General features: G+C 39.1%; 1 protein-coding gene across 3 annotated transcripts in view; it reads right to left on the bottom strand.

The window, feature by feature from the left end:
• Window positions 1-22,722, bottom strand: part of DNAJC6 (DnaJ (Hsp40) homolog, subfamily C, member 6) — a 163,317-nt gene that overhangs the window by 24,734 nt on the left and 115,861 nt on the right. For all 3 annotated transcript variants that reach the window (XM_011985477.1, XM_011985479.1, XM_011985478.1), the window contains 7 exons: window positions 11,438-11,560; window positions 6,652-6,785; window positions 4,754-4,948; window positions 3,727-3,844; window positions 2,234-2,313; window positions 1,203-1,396; window positions 1,026-1,106 (listed from right to left, as the gene is read on the bottom strand). In XM_011985477.1, the coding sequence (XP_011840867.1) occupies window positions 1,026-1,106; window positions 1,203-1,396; window positions 2,234-2,313; window positions 3,727-3,844; window positions 4,754-4,948; window positions 6,652-6,785; window positions 11,438-11,560 (925 nt within the window). The remainder of the gene's footprint in view (window positions 1-1,025; window positions 1,107-1,202; window positions 1,397-2,233; window positions 2,314-3,726; window positions 3,845-4,753; window positions 4,949-6,651; window positions 6,786-11,437; window positions 11,561-22,722) is intronic.

Below are 22,722 nucleotides of genomic sequence, written 5' to 3'. Positions count from 1 at the left end.
CCCCTTTCATACCCAAACCCTCACTACCCACGTCTACACTGAATCTCACAGTTAATCCCAGCCAGCTCTAAAGCAAGGACAGTCAATGGGTGTTGGTTAGGATGCCAATGTCAGGCTACTGCTGGCAGCAGTTGGAAGTTTTATATTGAGAAAGATTCTGAAAATATCTCCAGGTTTGAGAGAAAAGAACACAGTTATCAAGTCCTTATTTTTGGTATGGTTGTTAAAGCAAGAGCAGAGATATATAGGCCAAGTGTATGCTTTCTGTGCAGCAGGGTGAGCTCAGTTCTGCCCTGCTAGTGGTTAAGGCTCCCGAGGGAAATGCTGATTTTTATATTTTTATAATATTTAGTTGAGAGCAGAAGATAGAATCCTATGTTAATCTCATTACAGAGGCAGCAATCTAAAGGGAGACCATAAAAAAATCACACTTATTTGTTAGTCCAGAAAAGATGTGACCAAAAACACAGCATAGATAGAGAAGGGAGAATTCAGTTTAAAATGACCTTTTGCATCAGTCTAAGAGCATCTATTAAGTTGAAGGTAGGGAAGCTGCCTGATTTGAACAGGAAATGAATTGGAAGGATGTAAACTTGAATGATGTCTTTTTAAAATTTTTTTAATTAAAAAAACTTTTTTTAGAGATGGAGTCTTGCTCTGTCACCTAGAATACAGTGCAGTGGTGCAATCATAGCTCACTGCAACCTTGAACTCCTGGGCTCAAGCAGTCTTTCTACCTCAGCCTCTGATATAGCTAGGACTACAGGCATTTGCCACCACTCCCACCTAATTTTTAAAATTTTTTGTAGATATAGGGTCTCGCTATATTGCCTGGGCTGGTCTTGAACTCCTGGTCTTCCTGTTCTGGCTTTCCAAAGTGCTGGGCTTACAGGTGGGAGTCCATATGCCTTGCTTAAATAACCTCTAAGTGCTGATTTACTTTAGTTTGCTTCTAGGGCCAACATCTTTACAGAAGAAATACATAATCATCAAACCATGTGACTTAAAGAAACACTTGTAAATACCTTGCCAACAGAGAGAGGCAAAGAAACCACTTTGTCCGTAATGCCTGGGGTTGTCTGGCGGGATATCTATTGGAGCCTGCCCTGAAAGACAAAAAGACCATGTAGCATCAATGAGACACAGGAAATAAATAACAGAGATGTTCATCCTGAAAAACAAAATCATCAGGTGACTCATACCTCCTAAGGCCAGCGTATCTTGATGTTCCTGGTGAGAAGAGAAGAGGATGCTGGGATTGACATCTTTTGTGCAGTAATGTTCCCACGGAGGAGTTAAGTCTATTACTTTGTCATGGGGCTGTAGTTCTACATCCAGTGTCACCTGAAATAGCTGAGGATATTTTTCTGGTACATCGCATGCATCTAACTCAGGCCTAAATAGGGATTTAAAAAAGATAAGTTCAGTGAAAAACAATGGAATTGGTATGATATTTGGCACAGAAGTTGTCTTAGGTTGACTCTTAGGTTAAATCTAAGACTCATTTCTAAATAAGACTCAATCATAACCAGATAAGTTACTTTACTTTTCTGAGCTTCAGTTTCCTAATCTAGAGAAAAGAGGAGAATGCCTGCTCAACAAATTTGGATGCTACTGCATGTAAAAGCATTCTAGAAAGCAGGGCTGATGTGACTGGCATGGCAAAATCCATTATTAAAATAGTGCAATAGGCCCACAGCCACTGCCCTGAGCCCTTAAACATCTACTCCTATCCTGGCCCCAGCAACTCCACCCTAGCTTTAGCCACCCCCACACCTGAGTTCACCTAGACCACACTATGAGATAGGTTAATGTCGTTGCAGAAAGGTCCTCCAGAAGCCTACTTCAGTGCTATGGCAGGGCATCTATTCTGATGCGTCATTGCTGATATCATACCACTGATTAAACTGCCATCCCCACTGGAAAACACATGGGGATACACAGATGCAAAGGATCAAAAGTAGTGATACTTTGTCCCTCTTTGTTTACCCTTATTCCCTCACATAGAATTTTAGACCTTTCTATTTGAAGTCTTTGGTCCCTTTGTACTTCTGAAGAGAAATCATATCCAACTGAAAGCTTTGGAATGCCCACAGCCTCTCTGTGCTACTGAGTGACACTCAGTAGTCTAGCAGCACAGGATTCCAGGGGGTGCTACAGCCTAGTGCTATGGAGCCTCAGCACTTCACAGCTACTTTGATTCAAACAGAATTTTGGCCCAACCAGTCCTTACTTGGTGAATTTTAAAACTGTTGTGTCCAGTGGTATGAATCCAGTGTGAAACTGAAGCTGGAATATCTGCGTGTTGGTCACCTAAAAATACATGAGAGCAGCACGTTACAATCAATCAGCGAAAAGGGACTCTGATCAAAAGATTAGATTTTTGGGAGCCATGTACCTTCAACTGTTTCAATATCTGAATTTGTGTTTACTATAGATATTAAATGACCGCCCCAGTTAGAATAGGCTCAGCTTCATTTCCAGCCTCTCCTCTCCTTGAACTCTGCCTCAGCAAACCATTTTCTCATCTGCTAAGTACTATGTTCTTGCACACGGGCATATTTTGACTCATTGCATTCCTTCTACCCAGGATGCCCTGTTCCAACCCAATGAACTCATCCTTTAAGGCATGTCTTGAAAGTTCATATTCTCTCTGTAGCCTTTCTAGGCCACTGCTGGCTAAAACAAACTGCTCCCATTATAACACCTCATCCTCCCTCTAATACGGTATCATGCATATTCCTACTTGTATGGATTTCCCTTGCGAAAGTGAGTCCCTTAAAGGCAGAGACATAATCTCACTCTTGTCAATCCTAAAAACCTCAACAATGGCTGGCACAAAGCACTCACTTAACCAGTATGTGATGAATCAAAACACAGTTACTTGTCACATTATTCCTATTAGCAAAAAAATGGCAATATCCCAAATGTTCACCAACTGATGATTATTAACTGAGATTATCAACTGAGATTAATAAATCGTGACATTACAATGGAATAATATTTGGCCATATAAAATAATGAAGTACTGACACATGCTATAACATGATCAGCTTCAAAAACATTATGCTAAGTGAGAGAAGGAAGCCTCAAAAGGCCACGTACTATATGATTCCATTATATAAAATGTCCCAAATAGACAAACCCATAGAGACAGAAAGTAGATCAGTGGTTGCCAGGAGATGGAGGAGAGGGAATAGGAAGTGACTGCTAGTAGGTACAGGGTATCTTTTGTGGGTGATGAAAATGTTCTGGAATTAGATAGTAGTGATGTTTGCACAGCCTTTTGAATATACTAAGAACAACTGCATTGTATACTTTAAAAGGGTGACTTCTATGTTATGTAGTTTTATCTCAATTTCTAAAACTGAAAAAATACAATCCCTAATTCCACATCCTCAGTAGAAATGTCTTCCCTTACACTGATCCAAATGGAGCACTATAAGAAAAGCACAGGCTTCTAAAGAGCATGGGTTGCTAAGAGTTCCAGGGCTGCCACCCTCTGGCACAGACATCATGCCAAGGACTTTGAGCAAGTCATAACCTCTCTAAGTCTCAGTTCTTCCCCTGTAAGATGAAGGAGATGAGCTAAGCAATCTTTAAAGACTCTTTCTCATTCTAAAACTATAAGTCACTCGAGCCCAAAGTGATGGGGAGAAAAGATTCAGAAATACTCCTATTGAAGACTCAGATGAGCTTATGCCATGATTCTTCCTAAAACCATACCTTAGCCTGTAGCCGGCTCCCAATGGTTGACCTCAAGTGATACATGGAAACGACCACATCTCCTTGCACCGTGATGTTCAAGGGAATGAAGATTTTTCCATCTTGGACACGATATTCTCTGTAAACACAGACCAAAATATACATTGAAAGAGAGTCCAATCAGGTACAATCACACAGACACAGGTATAGTCCTCTGTGGCTCTGGCCTAGAGGCCTGTTTGCCCAGGCCTGGACCCAGAAACTATTTACTATCTTGAGCAAAAAACAGGAGTGCAGCCAGTGCCAACTGGTTGTGCAGTGGAATGGTGCTGGTCTAATGCCAGGCCCCCTCTCTGCATCCCATCTGGACTGCAATTGCCCATGCCTGCTTTGCAGATTTCATTTTCCTCAAATGCATCTAGCCCCCATGTATTTGCCTTTTCTTAACTTTAAATTAATAGTAAAAGCAGAGATAAAGGGAACAAAAAATCCACTGGAGATCAGGATACAAACAGAAATGTCATGCTCTGTGAAAGTCTTGGATGCCAATCCTCAAATTCAATCTATTCCAAACTAATTTCATTTTATATTACCACCCATTCCCTTCCCTCCACATCCCCTATGACCATCCACTGGCACCTGCTGTCTATTATGGATTCTATAACTTCTTTAATTACATCACCATCTACCTAGTTGCTCACATAGAAACCTCATTCATCAGTAATTCTTCCATTACCCTCACCTAATCCCATCAAGGCCATCTCCTCCTTCAATGAGCAGGTGTCCTGTGTTCCCCTCCACTGTCTTAATCCTCTATATAGCTCATGCTAGTCCGTTAGCCTATATCACCATTTGATTTGAAAAGGGGTCATGGCATCCCCTGATTTATTTGTACTTTTCTAGGATTACCACTGATGTTGAACATTTTTTATATATCAGCTATTTCACAATGATATAGTCTTGCAAGAAGAATATGATTCAACTCATTCCTGCTCATTTACACAAGAATTGAGAAGTACACAGGAAGAAGTAAAGTATCATGACTTACTTCATTCGTTCAAAATCTGTGCAAGTTGAATATATTTTGGTTTCTCCAATGAGTACATCACAGTAAGGGCGACATCCATTCCTCTGTTTGTTGAAAAAGGGTATTGGACTGACAGTGATCGACTTAATTGTGAGAGGTTTGAAGTGAGGGCAGTAGGGCTTGTCTGCAAGTAGGTCACACATATAGCCCAGGTATCTGAAACAGAAGATTGGCTCTGTTGGGGTCCATCACACCAGGAGGAGCAAGCAATCAATATTTGCTATGAAGATTCTTCTTGCAAATTATTGTTATAATAAAAATTTATTCTATTAATTTCCTTTTTTTTTTTTTTTTTTTGAGATGGAGTCTCACTCTGTCACCTAGGCTGCAGTGCATTGGCATGATCTCAGCTCACTGCAAGCTCTGCCTCCTGGGTTCACACCGTTCTCCTGCCTCAGCCTCTCTAGTAGCTGGGACCAGAGGTACCCGCCACCACGCCCAGCTAATTTTTGTATTTTTAGTAGAGACGGGGTTTTGCCGTGTTGGCCAGGATGTTCTCGATCTCCTGACCTCGTGATCCACCCCACTTGGCCTCCCAAAGTGTTGGGATTACAGGCATAAGCCACCGCACCCAACCCATTCTATTAATTTATTAAACATTAACTAGCAAAAGATAATGCGACCAATAATTTAGGAAAGATTTTGTCTACTGAGATTGCTGTACTTCCCCAATGAACTGATAATAGGGTATTTATTAAATCAAAAAGCTTATGGGAGTTTTATAGTACTTCAATATTTGAACATCTATTCCTATTTTATCTAGCAGATCTAATTTATCAGCTAAAATTCGGATTTGGATAAATTTTAGAATTTTATCATCAGAAGCACTTTTAATCCAAAAAGTTAAAGAGACGCAATTTTTTTAAAAAATGAAGAAATTGTGATTAAAGGAAAGAAAAATGAATGTTATCTAAAAACGTTTTCTTTTTTATTCCATTTTTCAGATTATCTTTTGTAATCTATTTTATTTCTATATCAGAGTTACAAGAAAAAGTGAATTTTAAAATGCTTTATTCTCTATGTATTTTTGCATTTCCCTTTGTTAATCATGTTCCCCACAGGAGGATCACCAGTGATAAGTATAACCAGCTACTGCTGTTTTTCAATAAAGACCCGTATAATAAAACAAAAAGGGACTGGTCTTAGAGCTTGGGATAAGGAATGTTGTTCTGGCTATGTCCATTGGGCATTAGACCTGAGGCAAATCACAACCTGTCTTGAGACACAGTTTCCTCACCTGTAAAATGAGGGAAGTTGGACATAAATATTCTTTAAAGTTTGCTTCTAATTTTAACATCATAAATTTTCATATGGGGGCTTACAAACTGAATGACAATCCAATATCCTAATCCAATTCCATTTTTCCATAGTTCAGGATAATGCCAGATTGATGTAGTGTGACTGTGTCCCCATCCAAATCTCATCTTGAATTGTAGCTCCCATAATCCCCACATGTTGTGGGAGGGATCCGGTGGGAGGTAATTGAATCACGGAGGCAGGTTTTCCCATGCTGTTCTCATGATAGTGAATAAGTCTCACAAGATCTGATGGTTTTATAAAGGGCAGTTCCCCTGCACACGCTCTCTTGCCTGCCGCCATGTAAGACGTGCCTTTGCTCCTCCTTTGCCTTCCGCCATGATTGTGAGGCCTCCCCAGCCATGTGGAACTGTGAATCCATTAAACCTCTTTTTCTTTATAAATTACCCAGTCTCAAGTAGTTCTTCATAGCAATATGAAAATGGACTAACACAAAGATAAAGTAAAAGAAACTTATGAAAGGATTTATAAGGCAGATTTAAAACAGTACATGACACCAATTAGACCACATCTGTGCCTACCCAGCATCTAGCTTACTTTACCTCCTATGGGATGGTGAAAGTCCAATTCCTGGTCGCTTGGCATATAGCAATCGAATGGCTGGGCCAGGAGTAGAGTAGAGATTACAGAAAATGAACATAGCACCAACCAGAATTGATGATGCCGCCCGTCCATCCTGTCAAAGAAAATGCATAAATTCATTATGAACATGATCAAATCAGCGATTCTCCAATGAGAATGGCAGAATTTGCAATTAAGAGAGAGATAGAGGAGAAATCCTCTTAACTGTGGGTGCTTTTCATTTAAAAATTATTCACTTGAAAACCAAAATTTGTTTCAGCTTTTTAAATCAAAGCAGCAAGGAAAGACTTATCCTTAGAATAAAATTGACTCTAATCTGAGAAGCCCAGCAAAATACACTTGATTTGTATATATTTACTGAAAAATAATATAAACTTCAAAGTAACTTTGGACTTGTTAGCATCATAATTAATAGCTGAAGTCTCTTGGTTTAGGACTGGAAGTAAAGAGCTCACAGGTTAGGTAAATGCTGCTTGTTGGGATACGGCATATATGTATCTCATGCAAAGTATGTTCCTAGATTCATATAAAATAAAGAACCTTCACCAGATTCAACTTCATTCAATGTAGAAATAAATCTGTTATGGACTAAATGTCTGTATGCCCCAGAATTCATATGCTGAAACCCTAACCCCAATGTGATGGTATTAGGAGGTGGGACTTTGGGGAGGTAATTAGGTAGGGAGAGTGGAGCTCTCATGAATGGGAAATATGCCCTTATAAGAAGAGATAAAAGAGCTTGCTGTCATCTCTCTCTGCTTTTGGCCACGTGAAGATACAAGAAGACAGCCATCTGCCACCCCAGAAGCAGGCCCTCACCAGACATTAGAAGCGCACGTACTTTGGGCACAGTGGCTCATGTCTGTAATCCCAGCACTTTGGGAGGCCAAGGCGGGCAGATTGCCTGAGCTCAGGAGGTCGAGACCAACCTAGGCAATGTGGTGAAACCCCATCTCTTAAAAGAGAAAAAAAGAAAGAAAAGAACTGCAGTCACCTTGATCTTGGACTTTCCAACCTCCAGAACTACATTTCTGTTGTTTAAGCCACCTGGCCTATGGTATATTTGATGGCAGCTCAAGCTAATTAAGACAAAATTCAGTAACATCCCTGACAGATGGTGGCCTAGCCTCTTCTAGAACACTTCAAGTGACAGGGAGATTACTTCTACTTGAAGTAGCCCATTCCAGTTTACAGAGCTCTTCCTTATATTGAATATGTTGAGCTGAATTCCATTCCTCCATAGCTTCCACTTAGTGACCCTCATCCTTTTGTGAGACCAAAAAATAAACCTATTCCTTTCTCCCTATGGCAGTCCTTCACATATCTGAAATACTCTCCCTTTCCATCAATGCTTCTATTTCCCTTTTAAAACGAACTCAATCCCTTCTATTCTTCCTCATTTGATATTCCATTTTAAGAGATGTCATCATTTAGCACATTTCTTCTAAACAAATTCAAGTTTTAAAATGACAACCTTAAATGTGCTGCCCAGATGTGAAATGCAAGATATGAGATATATTCTGACCAGACTAGAGAAGAAATATCATCTTCTTTATTCTGGACACTATGCTTGTATTAACATAACCCCAGGCCAAACTAGTATAAATGCAGGCTAAGTAACAACATAAGCTTTTATTATTCTCTCTATTCACTAAAACCCCTAGATTTTTTTCCAGATGATCTGTTAAGGTAATGTGCAAATATGTTTAATCTTTTAAAACCAGAATTCAGGACTTTACATTCATCTTGTATTTAATTTCAGGTTGTTAGTTTTTGTTAAGTGACCAACCTACAAGAACTTTTAAAATCCAAATTCATTATGTGACCTTTAAAATTCTAAGAAAATTGATAAGCTGAATTTCCACATCTTCATCAAAGGTGTTGATTAAAATAATAACTAAATAAAACCTTCTCCCAGGAGAAAGGTGATCCATTAATCACCTACCTTTGGAAGCAGATATTCAACCTCAACTCAACTAAATATATAACAACCTAGCCAAATTTCTCCATCTTGACTATAACAAAATAAGAAATATCTTGCAGGACTCCAATAAACTATCTCAACTAGTCTATTAGTCATGTGAAGTGTTCAGTTGGTTTTATATGTGCTCATAATGAACCAATGAAGACTCCCCTTCTGCTAAGAGTTTAAAATCATCTGTGCAAAACTTTCTCAGAATTGTGCCTTGAATTACCATCAGGTTCACAAGCCTATAACTTTCCAGGATCAACCTCCTTCCATATTTTGGGAAAAAATCTCCTCTCTTCATTTGCCTGGCACCTCTCCTTCCTGTTTCTTTATATTACAAATGAAATCCATAATTGCTTCTCCAAGTGCTTTTGGCATTGTGTCACATAATTTAAGCCTTGAGAGTGAATTAATTTGAAGGATTGTGAGGCTCTCGTACTATCTTGCTACCTATCAGCTTTGTCTTAAGTATCATTGTTACATCCTTCCTAGTTTGACATTTGTTCCCTCTGATAAAGAAAACAGAATAAAGGAGTTAAGATTATACCACATGCCTCAAGAATTTGTTGTTGTCCTTATTGCAAACACAGTTTTAAACAAAGGATATTTTTCTTAATCTGATTTATTTTCAGAATTTAGCCTTCCTGACACTCTTTTCACAGATCCATGACTCTTGGATATGTAGCCTCTCTTTTTCCCTGTGATGCAAGTCTTTTAAAAAGTTTTTGTTTCTACTAAAAGACTATACTACTATTATTATTATTATCACTATTATTATTATTATTTTGAGAGAGGATCCTACTCTGTTGCCCAGACTGGAGTGCAATGACACTATCTCGGTCCACTGCAACCTCCACCTCCCAGGTTCAAGCGATTCTCCTGCCTCAGCCTCCCGAGTAGCTGGGATTACAGGCACATAGCACCACACCTGGCTGGTAGAGATGGGGTTTCACCATGTTGGCCAGGCTGGTCTCAAACTCCTGACCTCAAGTGATCCACCCACCTCGGTCTCCCAAAGTGCTGGAATTACAGGCATGAGCCACTATGCTCAGCTATGCTTATAATTTTTAATAAAACAACCAGTAGTATATTAAGATAAAAATAAGAGGCTGGGCGTGGTGGCTCACTCCTGTAATCCCAGCACTTTGGGAGGCCAAGGCAGGTGGATCACGAGGTCAAGAGATAGAGACCATCCTGGCCAACATGGTGAAAACTGTCTCTACTAAAAATACAAAAATTAGATGGGTGTGGTGACGCGTGCCTGTAGTCCCAGCTACTTGGGAGGCTGAGGCAGGAGAATCACTCGAACCCGGGAAGTGGAGGTTGCAGTGAGCCGAGATTGTGCTACTGCACTCCAGCCTGGCGATAGAGCGAGACTCCGTCTTAAAAAAAAAAAAAAAGAAAAGAAAAGAAAAAAAGTTCCCTCCCCCAGCTTCAATTCCATCTCCCAAAGACATGGTATTGATTTCAACATATGCATATCCTTTTCGAGCAAGTTTATTGAGCACCCCTGTAGAACCATAATCTTTTGTTTGCCTCTTCTTTTTTCTTCTTCATTGGGTTTTTATTCTTTGTGAAGAATCACTGGAACCAGGAGTTTCTGGTCTCTGTTGAGTCATCTTTCCTCCATCAAGCTGTCAGATGTAGGCTCTCTGAACTTAGAGAAAATTCTTGAGTGAAGAGAAAATCACCAAGGTGCTTAAGGCTGCTTAGTCCCTAAAAGTAATCTGTTCTGTTGCACCATCTGCTGTGCCTTGGAAAGGAAAATCCTTTGGTCTTCAACATTAAATTCTTACAAACACCAAGTGTTTTTCCTTTATTGCCAAGAGTTTGGAGATTTGAAGCAAAAAGAAAGAAAAAATGTTCTTCAACTTTCTTTCCTGTTTCTTTCCTGTTTTAGCCAACTGGCTCTCAAGAAAAGACAGGGGGTGGGGAATCATCAAGTAATACTACAGCAAAACATACACACTAAAGTTTATAGAAGCAATGAAATTTCCAGCATTAATGCTCAGATTCCATTTGTGTATTCAGTCACTTACTGAAGCCTTTTATGCCTGGAGTACAACAGTTTAAAAAAAGGCATGGTTCCCTCCTGCAAGATTACAATAGTCTAGTGGGAAAATATGTAGGAGAAGAGCTTATTATGACATACGGTATTAAAAGTCACAGAAGACATTTAGATATAATGGGAATGTCTGCATTGTGAAAATACTCAAGAGTCAGAAGGATTTTACTGAAAGTTGAGTTGTAAAGGACAGGCAAGAGTTCTGAGAAGAGTTAGGAAAAGGAACTCTAGGAAGCCGATGGTCAGAAAAATCATTAGTCCCAGTGGAAATGCTCTCAAATACGGTCAATCTATGTGATTTCTCACAAGGACATAGGTATCTTTTTTCTTTTATTTTCATTCAAACACAAACAGGAAGAAAAAATAAATATGCCAATATGTTAATGTTAACTTTATTTACACAAAAGTCAATGGCATTTTTAGCTGTGCACACATCATTCCTGTTTCTACCTCCTTTATAATATTTAGCACATTCTAGAGTCCCTACACTATGTGAGTTGTGTATACATCTGCCTTTCCCACTGGTAGTCAAGCTTTAAGTCCAGAATAATAAATCCCTTCCTTATTTTTACAACTCTCACATTATCTAATTCCTAAATGTGGGCTCAATAAATCCTATTGAACTCAAATGTTACCTGTCTACCATTGTGTACAGGCTCATCCATATTTAACCAAACCAAACCATCACCACCAAACACAAAAGGTTACTCACCAAGCAGTGGACAACACAGACATTTTTGGGATTCTGCAGTAGCCAGTTATACATATTCCGACACACAGCAAAAAGGTTGTGCAGACTGGGAGCCTGCCTAATGGGCCAACTGCATTCTGAGACCTAAGGGAACACAGCAAAAGGAAATTAATTCCTCCAGCAACTTCCTCTTCATAAGCAGGTATCACACCAAACAACATCTTCTGGAAGTGATACCACATCCTCTCTTAATATAGGCAGGAACAGTGGGAACAGCGTCCAAATACATGAAGAAGAGGGTGTTTAACACAGCAATTTTTTAAATTAAAGAATTCTGTTTCAGTAAAGGTATGAAAACACATTTTGAAACACATTTTAAATTAAACTAGACCATTTCAAGCACATACTTGGATTTTTTCGATTCTGTGAGGTTACATAGAATTTCATTTCTGTTAAGCATAAAATGTTTTGACCTTCCCACAAATGTTTAATTATAGGGTTATAAGTCCTGCACCATCTCTGATTTATCCCAGCTCTCGTGAAAACATGAAAAGTGCTACAGAGTAAGCCAAAGGCAGGCTTGTGCATGGACCTATTTTTTTTTTCTCTTTTAATCAAAGGATACAACTTACAGGGGAAACCCTTGGCATTTTCATTCACTTAACATGCATATTTTTTCACACATTATGGATCATCAACTAAGTTACAGGAACACTGCTTGGCTCTGATCCATGCAACAATCATCTAAGACAGGTATTAATATAATCCCCATTTTGCAGATGAGAAAACTGACTCTCAGAGGTTACCCAGAGTCACAGTGCTGCTCAGTGCCAGCACTGCAGCCCAGATCTTCTGAATATAAATCATCATGTTACAACAGCACACTGGTTGACATTACCATTTGCCTTAAAATAGTGTTAAGGCATGATCCCCAGTTGATTACATATTTACTAATTTAGCTAAGAAACAACAAGGAGAAGCTTACAGTTGGACAAACTTCATAACCTCTTTAAGCCTTTCTTTCTTCATAAAATGTGGTGAACATTACCTCTTAGGTAACTCACACAGCTGTGGATACTACATGAACATGTACTTTAAGAGCTTAGCTCAGTATCTGACACACCCAGAGTGATAATAAATGTCGGCAATTATTATTATTTTATCAGGTAACTGCCAATGCAAAGCGCTGCAGTCAGGATGGGCCATATTTGAAGAAAAATGAAGTCCTCCATGGTGAGAGTATAGACTGAAGGGCCAGATCATACAGTCTTTTTAAGGAGCTGGGAGAATATTTAAGGAGATCAACTCTCAGATCTACATTTCCAAAGATCTTTCAGGCTCCAGTATGGAGAATAGAAATGGATAACAAGAGCTTAAAGGTAGGGAGCCCAGTCAGGAGGTTGGTGAGGAGTATCAATAAGGGATGATGGTGGCTAAGGCTAGCTGAGTGGCAGTGGGGTACAAACATACTTGAGGGACTCAGGAGATAGAGAGGTGGTGGGACACCTGGACATCAGACAGGTGATACATGGTGGCAGTGTGTGCATGTGGAGAGGTGTACTGAAGAGTGTGTCAGGGGAGGGAGAGGAAAGAGTTAAGCCTGAACTCCAGGTTTCCAGCTTGAATGGCTGGATAGAAGGACACAAGAAGTGCTATTTCCTGAGACAAAGAATTCTGGAGAAAGAAGAGGCTTCATACAGATGATGTCAGAATGTGCTCTGCAATCTCAAATGTCTCAAATTCCTTCTATTTGACCGTGGGAAAGGGAGGCAGGAGGAATGTGTTTGATTAGCCCTTTTCTGGTAACCAGATAATAAATAATCAAAATATGACTGGGAAGTTATCTATGCTTGGTAGAGCTGACATCTAAAAGCAAACACATTGAGTTTCTCTCTCTGGGGCTGCCAAGAAAGCCCATTCTTTTTGGTTAATGTGTAACTTTTTTCTACAAGATGGCCGTGGGGCAATGGCAGGAGACCTCCAGGTTACCCACTTTCATATACCTTTGGGAGGGACAAGTATGGTTTATTAAACAAAGTATTTGAAATTTTTGGCATAGCTCCCAAACAGTCCAGGGTGATCTAGTACTGGCCTCTGTCAATTTAAACTCTATAATGGCTTGCCCCTTTTACCCAACATGATTCAGGGCTGTTTCTGGTCTAATCTTTACCCACATATATATTCCCCATTGATGTGTCTGTTTTCAAGGAATGGAAATGACTTACTGACTAAAAATACAGAATAACTGGGAAGATACATTTTGCTGTCAGAGGAATCATAAAATGTATATTTGTACAAGCTCCTTTCTGTCTGCAATGTATTTTCTTCCCTTGGTAAACTCCAATTCATCTTTTAAAACCCACATTCAAGATCCAATAGGCCTTACTGACATTTACTGAATATTTTACCTAACTGCTGCAGAATTTATATTCTTTTCATTAGCACATGGAACGTTTTCTAGAATAGACCATAGTCCACAAAACGAGTCTGTACAAATTCGAAAACATAGAAATTGGCCGGGTGCGGTGGCTCATGCCTGTAATCTCAACACTTTGGGAGGCCGAGGCAGACAGATCACAAGGTCAGGAGTTCAAGAACAGCCTGGCCGACATAGTGAAACTCTGTCTCTACTAAAAATACAAAAGATTAGCTGGGCATGGTGCCAGGCATCTGTAATCCCAGCTACTCGGGAGGCTGAGGCAGGAGAATCACTTGAACCTGGGAGGGGGAGGTTGCAGTGAGCCGAGATCACGCCATTACACTCTAGCCCAGGCAACAGTGCGAGACTTCATCTCAAAAATAAATAAATAAATAAATAAAATAGAAATCATACCAAGCATCTTCTCTGACTACAGTGGAATAAAACTTTACAACTAAATAACAAAAGGAACCTTGGAAAATACATAAACACATGGAAATTAAACAACATGCTGCTGAAGAACCAATGAGTCAATGAAGAAATTAGGAAAGAAATTTAAAAATTTCTTGAAACAAATTAAAATAGAAATATACAAAAACATATGGGATACAGCAAAAGAAGTACTAAGAGGAAAGTTTATAGCAATAAACACTGATATCAAAAAAGTAGAAAGACTTCAAATTAACAACCTAACAATACATCTCAAGGAACTAGAAAAGGAAGAACAAACTAAAGCCAAAATTAATAGAAGGAAAGAAATAATAAAGACCAGAGCAAAAATTAAGAAAATTAAAATTAAAAAGAAAAAAGATAGACAACATAAAAAGTTGTTTTTTTGAAACAATACACAAAATCAATAAACCTCTAGGTAAGCTAAGAAAAAGAGAGAGAAGACCCAAATAAATAAAACCAGGAGTGAAGGAGACATAACAACTGAGACCTCAGAAATACAAAGACTCATAAGAGATGGCAACTATGAACAACTATATACCAACAAATCAGAAAACTTAGAAGAAATGGATAAATGCCTGGACACATACAGCCTACCAAGATTGAACCATGAAGAAATAGAAAACCTCAACAAACCAGTAACAAGTAATGAGATTGAGGCTGTAATAAAAATTCTCCTATCAAAGAAAGGCCCAGGGCCTGATGGATTCACTGCTGAATTCTACCAAATATTTTAAAAATAACTAATATTAATCCTACTCAAACTATTTTTTTAAAAACTGGAAGAAGAAATACTTTTGAACTCATTCTACAAGGCCAGCATTGCCTGACACTAAAATTAGAGAAGGATACAACAAAAAAAGAAAACTACAGGCCAGTATCACTGAAGAACACAGATACAAAAATCCTCAAACAAATACTTGCAAACCAAATGCAAAAACACATTAAATAGATCGTTCACCATTATCAATAAAGATTCACTTCATGGCTGGGCGTGGTGGCTTACGTCTGTAATCCCAGCACTTTGGGAGACCGAGGCGGGCAGATTACGAGATCAGGAGGTCTAGACCATCCTGGCTAACATGGTGAAGGCCCGACTCTACTAAAAATACAAAAAAATTAGCCGGGCATGGTGGCGGGCGCCTGTAGCCCCAGTTACTCGGGAGGCTGAGGCAGGAGAATGGCATGAACCTGGGAGGCGGAGCTTGCAGTGAGCCGAGATTGCATGACTGCACTCCAGCCTGGGTGACAGAGCAAGACTCGGTCTCCAAAAAAAAAAAAAACAAATTTCACTTCATGGGTAAAAGGATGGCTCAATATATGCAAATCAATAAATGTTATATACCACATTAATATAATCAAGAACAAAAAATATATGATTATTTCAATAGATGCTGAAAAAGTATATGATAAAATTCAACATCCCTTTATGATAAAAATCCTCATGAGGCCAAGCGTGGCAGCTCACGCCTATAATACTAGCACTTTGGGAGGTGAGATAGGCAGATTACTTGAGGTCATGAGTTTGAGACCAACCTGGCCAACATGGTGAAACCCCTGTCTCTACCAAAAATACAAAACTTAGCCGGGCATGGTGGCAGGTGCCTGTAATCCCAGCTACTTGGGAGGCTGAGGCAGGAGAACTGCTTGAATCCAGGAGGCGGAGGTTGCAGTGAGTCAAGATCGCACCACTGCACTCCAGCCTGGGTGACAGAGCAAAACTCCGTCTCAAAAAAAAAAAAAAAAAAAAAAAAATCTTCATGAAAATAGATATAGAAGGAACATACCTCAAAATAATAATGGTCATCTATGACAAATCCATGACTAACATCGTACTGAATGGGGGAAAATTGAAGGCCTTTCCTCTAAAGAATGGAGCACAAGGATACCTGCCTTTACCACTATTATTCAACATAATACTGAAAGTCCTGGCCAGAGCAATTAGGCAAAAAAAGAAAAAAAGGACATCTAAATTGGAAAGGAAGAAGTCAGATTACCCTTGTTCAAACTCAACATGATCTTATGACTAGAAAAACCTAAACACCACCAAAAAAACTGTTGGAACTGGCAAATGAATTCAGTAAAGTTGCAGAATACAAAACCAACATGCATAAATCAACAGCATCCATATGTGCTAACAGCCAACAATCCGAAAAAGAAATCAAGAAACCAATGCCATTTCCAATAGCTACAAAAAAATATAAAATACCTGGGAATCAATCTAACCAAAAAAGTGAAAGATCTACACAAGAAGAACTATAAAACTCTGATGGAAGAAATAGAAGAGGACACAAAAAAAGAAAAGGTATTCCATGCTCATGGATTAGAAGAAATAATATTGTTAAAATGGCAATACTACCCAAAGCAATATACAGATCCAATGCAATCTCTATCAAAATACCGATGACATCCTTCACAGAAATTAAAAAAAAAAAAAAACCTAAAATGTATATGGAACCACAAAAGACTCCAAATAGCCAAAGCCACCCTGAGCAAAAAGAACAAAGTGAGAGGCATCACATTATCTGACTTTAAAGTTTATTATAAAGCTACCATAACCAAGACAGCATGGTACTAGCATAAAAACAAGCACATGAACTAATGGAACAAAATAGAGAACCCAGATATAAATCCACACATTTACCACCAATTAATCTTTGACAAAGATGCCAAGAACTTGCAGTGGGGAGAGGACAGTCTTTTCCATAGATGGTGCTGGGAAAAGTGGGTAACTATATGCAGAAAAATGAAAATAGACCTATATCTCTCACTATATACAAAAATCAAATCAAAATGTATTAAAAACTTGAATCCAAAACCTGAAAATATAAAACGACTAGAAGAAAACATTACAGAAATGTTCCAGGACATTGATCTGGACAAAAATTTCTTGTGGAAGACCTCAAAAGCACAGGCAACCAAAGCAAAAATGCACAGTTGGGATTATATGAAGCTAAAAAGCTTCTGCAAAGCAAAGAAAACAATCAATGAAGTGAAAAGACAACCCACTGAATGGCAGGAAATACTTGTGAACTATTCATTTGACAAGAAATTAATAACCAGAATATATAAGGAGCTCAAACAACTCAATAGTAAAAAAAAAAAAAAAAAAAAAAAAAAAAAAAATTAAAAACTGGGCAAAAGAGTTGAACAGAATTAACAGATCTTCAAAAGAAGACATAGATGGCACACAGTTGTATGAAAAAATGTCCAACATCACCAATCAGAGAAATGCAAATCAAAATCACAATAGTGTCATCTCACTTCAGTTAAAATAGTTTGTATCAAAAAGGCAGGTAATACCAGATACTGGTGAAAATGTGGAGGAAAGGGAACTCTTATACACTGTTGGTGGGAATGTAAATTAGTACAATCACTCTGGAGAACAGTATGAAGGTTCCATATGACCCAGCAATTCCACTACTGGGTATATATCCAAAAGAAAGGAAATCAATATATCGAAGATAAAGCTGCACTCCCATGTTTACTGCAGCACTATTCACAATAGCCAAAATATGGAATCAACCTAAGTGCCTACCAATGGATGAATGGATAAATAAAATGTGGTATACATACACAATGAAATATTATTCACATAAAAAAGAATGAAATCCTGTCATTTGCAGCAACAGGGATGGAACTGGAGGCCATTATAAGTGAAATAACCCAAGCACAGAAAGAGAAATATTGCATGTTTTTTACTCATATGCAGAAACTTACAAATGTGGATCTCATGAAGATAAACATAGATTAGTAGTTAACAGAGGCCAGGAAGGGGAGTGGGATGGGATTTGATGGAGGAAAAAATAATATAAATGTAATTAAACTGTACACTTAAAATGGTTAAAATGGTACATTATACATGCATATTTAACTCAAATGTTTAAAAAACAAACAAAAAAAAAGTTCAAGTGCTCTCTTGTCTCTAACCATTTCTCTAATACTCACAGAAACGCTTAGTCATCTTTATACTCAAGCCCCTGTTTATTTTCATCTATTACAGCTTTTTTCAGTAGAGCAACATGGTTAAGTCCACAGGCTGGATTTTCACTCTGGATTTACCATTTACTACTTGATTAACCTTAAGCAACTTACTAACCTCTCCAGGCCTCAATTATCTAGTGTGTAAAGTGTAAATGAGCATTGTAGGATTGTTGTCAGAATTAAGTAGCACAACATAAACACAGTAAATGCCAGCTTGTGGTCAAGCAGTACTGAATAAACTGCTTATATCTGTCTCCCCTTCTAGACACTGAGCTCCATGAGAAGAGAGACCATAACTTACTCATTTTTGTAACCCCAGTGTCCACTGTGCATGTGTTGCTCATATGGTAGATGCTCAGCAGGTACTTGCTGAGTGAATGAATGAGTGAAAAATAAAGGAATGAACCCCATTTGGCAATCTAGTTTTATAATAAGATTTGTCCACATGTACCATATCTTGAGGAGGGAACAGGTGAACCCATTTTATTGGGTTTTTGCAGACTCTAACAGAATGAAAGTATAGAAAATTTATTGCCCCAGCAATATTTTTGAAGGTTTTAAAAACTGGCTATTACACACACACACACACACACACACACACACACCAAATGTCAATATCTGTAATGAGTCTCAGCTAAAAGTTGGCTAAATTATTCTTAGCACAATAGGCAAATAGCTCCAGAATCATTAACTCAATCAAGTAAATAATATTAATTTAAAGTACTCCATAATTATATATTTACTTGATATATAATTATACACCATTAAGCAAACATACAATTAGAATTTTTTAAAAGCATGTGCTCTGTCTAAAAGGGGAAACCACTAAGGCACAAACAAAACCAACAAAATAAAAAAGGAATTCAATCACTGCAAGCTATTTTTGTAGCTCTCTGGAGTTCACAGCTTCATGCAGTAACTGACACTTCGCAATGCTGTCTCCAGTTTTCCTGAACACCTTGAACACCTCCTGGGTTTGCTTAGCATCAGAGGACACCATACAGATTACAGGGCTGCCATGATACCACCCAGTGGGAAAAAGAGGCCAAATCATCGCCAGGGCTGAATACCATTCAATTTTCATCTCTCCATCATCCCTAGCCCAAGACAGGACGGGCAGAAGCAGCCATTCACTAAGCATAGGAATGAAAGCTTCTACAGAGAGTATGACTTAATTGCCACATCTAGTGTTTTATGAATCACACACCATTTTTGGAGGATGCGGATAATTCAGTCAATCATTTATTGTGGCATTTTATTATTACCAATGTTAATCATAGCTACTACTAACTGAATGATGACTCTAAGCAAGACACTGCTATCAAATTTATTCCTTACAACAAACCTACAAAAAAAAAATTTAAGAATGCTTGTGAGATAGGCGCTCTCTTATTGGCATATCCATTTTACACAGGAGAAAAACGAGTCCAAAGAGAGGTAAAAGTGACTTGCCCAGGAAGAAGAACAGCTGAGACCTGAAGCCAGGATAATTTTTAAAGTCTAAAGTTTGTATACACTATACAGCTTCATCTCAGTTTAAAAAAATAAAATTTGTGCACTCTCCATTATACTACATTGTCTGATGACTGATAACAATAACTCCACCTTGCATTTGTAGAGTGGTTACAGCTTCAAGTGATGGCTGTATTTTACCAGGGTTAAGACATTCAATTCATGGAAGGCTTCATAACTAGAATGTGGGAGTCTCTGGTCCTCTGGCCCCCAGGCCAGGGATTGTTTTTTTCACTCCAGTTATTTCCTGTCATGACACTGAGGCATGGTGGCAGAGTGAGAGATGAAGTATGAGGTATAAAGTTCCTCCACTCCAGCCAGTCTCCCACCAACCTCCCACCAATGCAGAAGCAACTGGGAGCTGTGGTGACCTCTTCAGTGTGCTCTGGAAGAAAAAGGAGTAAAAACATTGACCTTCAATCATGAGTCCTTTAAGACACCACGTTGATAATACATTTTCCAAAAATCAAATTGTTCCCAAAGGGAAAGAAATCCTACAAAATTATGTCATTCAGAAATAGTTGGCCAGGCGCAGTGGCTCAAGCCTGTAATCCCAGCACTTTGGGAGGCCGAGACGGGCGGATCATGACGTCAGGAGATCGAGACCATCCTGGCTAACACGGTGAAACCCCATCTCTACTAAAAAAAATACAAAAAAACTAGCCGGGCGAGGTGGCAGGCGCCTGTAGTCCCAGCTGCTCGGGAGGCTGAGGCAGGAGAATGGCGTAAACCCGGGAGGCGGAGCTTGCAGTGAGCTGAGATCCAGGGGGAGGCTGAGGCAGGAGAATGGCGTAAATCCGGGAGGCGGAGCTTGCAGTGAGCTGAGATCCGGCCACTGCACTCCAGCCTGGGCGACAGAGCGAGACTCCGTCTCAAAAAAAAAAAAAAGAAAAGAAAGAAAAAAATAGTTAAGAGGGCAGAGTCTAAAAGAACCAGCTGGGCTGCAGATTTCTTTGCTCCTAGAAGGACTCCGTCACCATACTGTCCTTCCTGGGTGGACAGTGGAAGGAGGAGAGACAAAGTGGCCCTAGAATAAATAACATTAATCAGAACTTAAGAACTTTGGAGCCAGGTTAGACTTGTTGTCCATTCATCCAGCTTTCCATTTATTGCCAACAGTAATGCCAAGAAATGTGTAAAGGTTCCTGATATTCTGGGGCACAGCTATAAATCTTCGATGCAGAAACCAAACCAGTATATACACGCATACACACACATAAGCATGGAGTGGACGGGAGCAGTGTTTATGTTGGGATGATGAGAAAGGTTTAAGTATAGATAGTCGTGTTGGTTACACAACATTTGGGAATGTAATTAATGCCACTGAAATTGTATGCTACAAGTGGTTACAATGATAAGTTTATGTTATGTATATTTTACCACAATAATTTTTTTAAAGGACGGGAAACAGATGGTTAAGCTCTCTGAAGCCCTCCTATAGATCTACAAACACCGAGGAGTCATTATGAACATCTGGTTTGACTGATGCATCTTGCTGGTCTCCAGGACTTCATTGTCAGCATCAGTACTCTTATTTCCTCAAGGTGGATATTGGCTATAAAGAGTAAAAAAAAAAATGTAAAAATAAAAACACCTGAGGTTCAATACCTCCTTTGCAGTCCTGAACAGGTATTCTAGTATTTTGCTTTTGAATGCTGGGCTATGTGCTGTGCATTCTTTTGAGTTGTAGCCTCTGCTAAACTGAGACTAAACAAAGTCCTATTTTAACATCCTGTGACATATGCAAATAAGTAATAGAAAAATCAGGAAAATAGTATTGATTATTTCATACAATTCCTGTCAACCAATGTGGCTTCTAAGCATAAAAGTGAATCAAAATACAGAATGACAACTCTCAGCAAAGTAAAATCTTCCTGGAAACAGCCTGTCTTTACCAACATCACTACCTACATCCTCAAATGCAGGTTTGAACATATACAAACAATCACATAATCATCATGTAAAGTGACTGAATTCAGGTTTCAAGGCACAGAGGTGTATGATGTGGGCAGATCCAGACTCCTACGAGTTTATAAATAAAAAATTCCTATGAGTTTATACACCCTTATGAATCTAAAAATAAAACCAGTTCCATGTCCGGTATTTATGGTAGACTCTACCATCAACACTTATTAAAATAAGGTTTAATTTCAGACCTAGCACTTCACAGAACTGGAAAGAGTAAGAAATGGTTCTAGTCCTCATGAATTGAAAGGTAAAAACAAAGAAAACTTTTCTAAATCATGCAACAATGAGATGCAAATCCATTAACAGTGTTAGTGCTGGGGAAAGAAAGGTCTAGGAGTTTGAAAAGAGATGTAGGCAAATCAAAAACAAAGGTAAGATGGAAATACTATGGCTTTGGGACTGCCTCCCTGAGATGCAACTAAGGGTAAAGGAGACAGGTCAGAGGATCCACTTCCATTCTGCCAAATTCTAGGACTATCTAGGAAGAGCTAAAGATGTAGTGCAATCCTGTGTTTTAGGAGAAATAATTGGAAAAGCCTCATGGCATGTGGAAATCTTCTCCTTAGCAAAATTAGGCTAATAAAGAAGAAGATGGGCTGGGGGTGGTGGCTCACACCTATAATCCCAGCAGTTTTGGAGGCTGAGGCAGGTGGATCACTTAAGGCCAGGAGTTCGAGACCAGCCTGGCCAACATGGCAAAATCGTCTCCACTAAATATACAAAAATTAGCTGGGCATAGTGGCCATAGCTGGGCATAAAAATTAGCTGGGCATTTGTAATCCCAGCTACTTAGGTGACTGAGGTACACGAATCACTTGAACCCAGGAGGTGGAGGTTGCAGTGAGCCAAGATCATGCCATTGCACTCCAGCCTGGGCAACTAAGTGAGGCTCTTTTGGAAGGGAAATGGAGGGGAGGGGAGGGGAGGAGAGGGAGAGGAGGAGGAGGAGGAGGAGGAGAAAGAGGAGGAGGAG

Source organism: Mandrillus leucophaeus, unplaced genomic scaffold (genome assembly GCF_000951045.1).
Source record: "Mandrillus leucophaeus isolate KB7577 unplaced genomic scaffold, Mleu.le_1.0 Scaffold284, whole genome shotgun sequence".
In the NCBI taxonomy this organism is placed as follows: domain Eukaryota; kingdom Metazoa; phylum Chordata; class Mammalia; order Primates; family Cercopithecidae; genus Mandrillus; species Mandrillus leucophaeus.
Note: the sequence above shows the minus strand (reverse complement) of the source record. Positions and strands in the feature narration are given on the sequence as shown.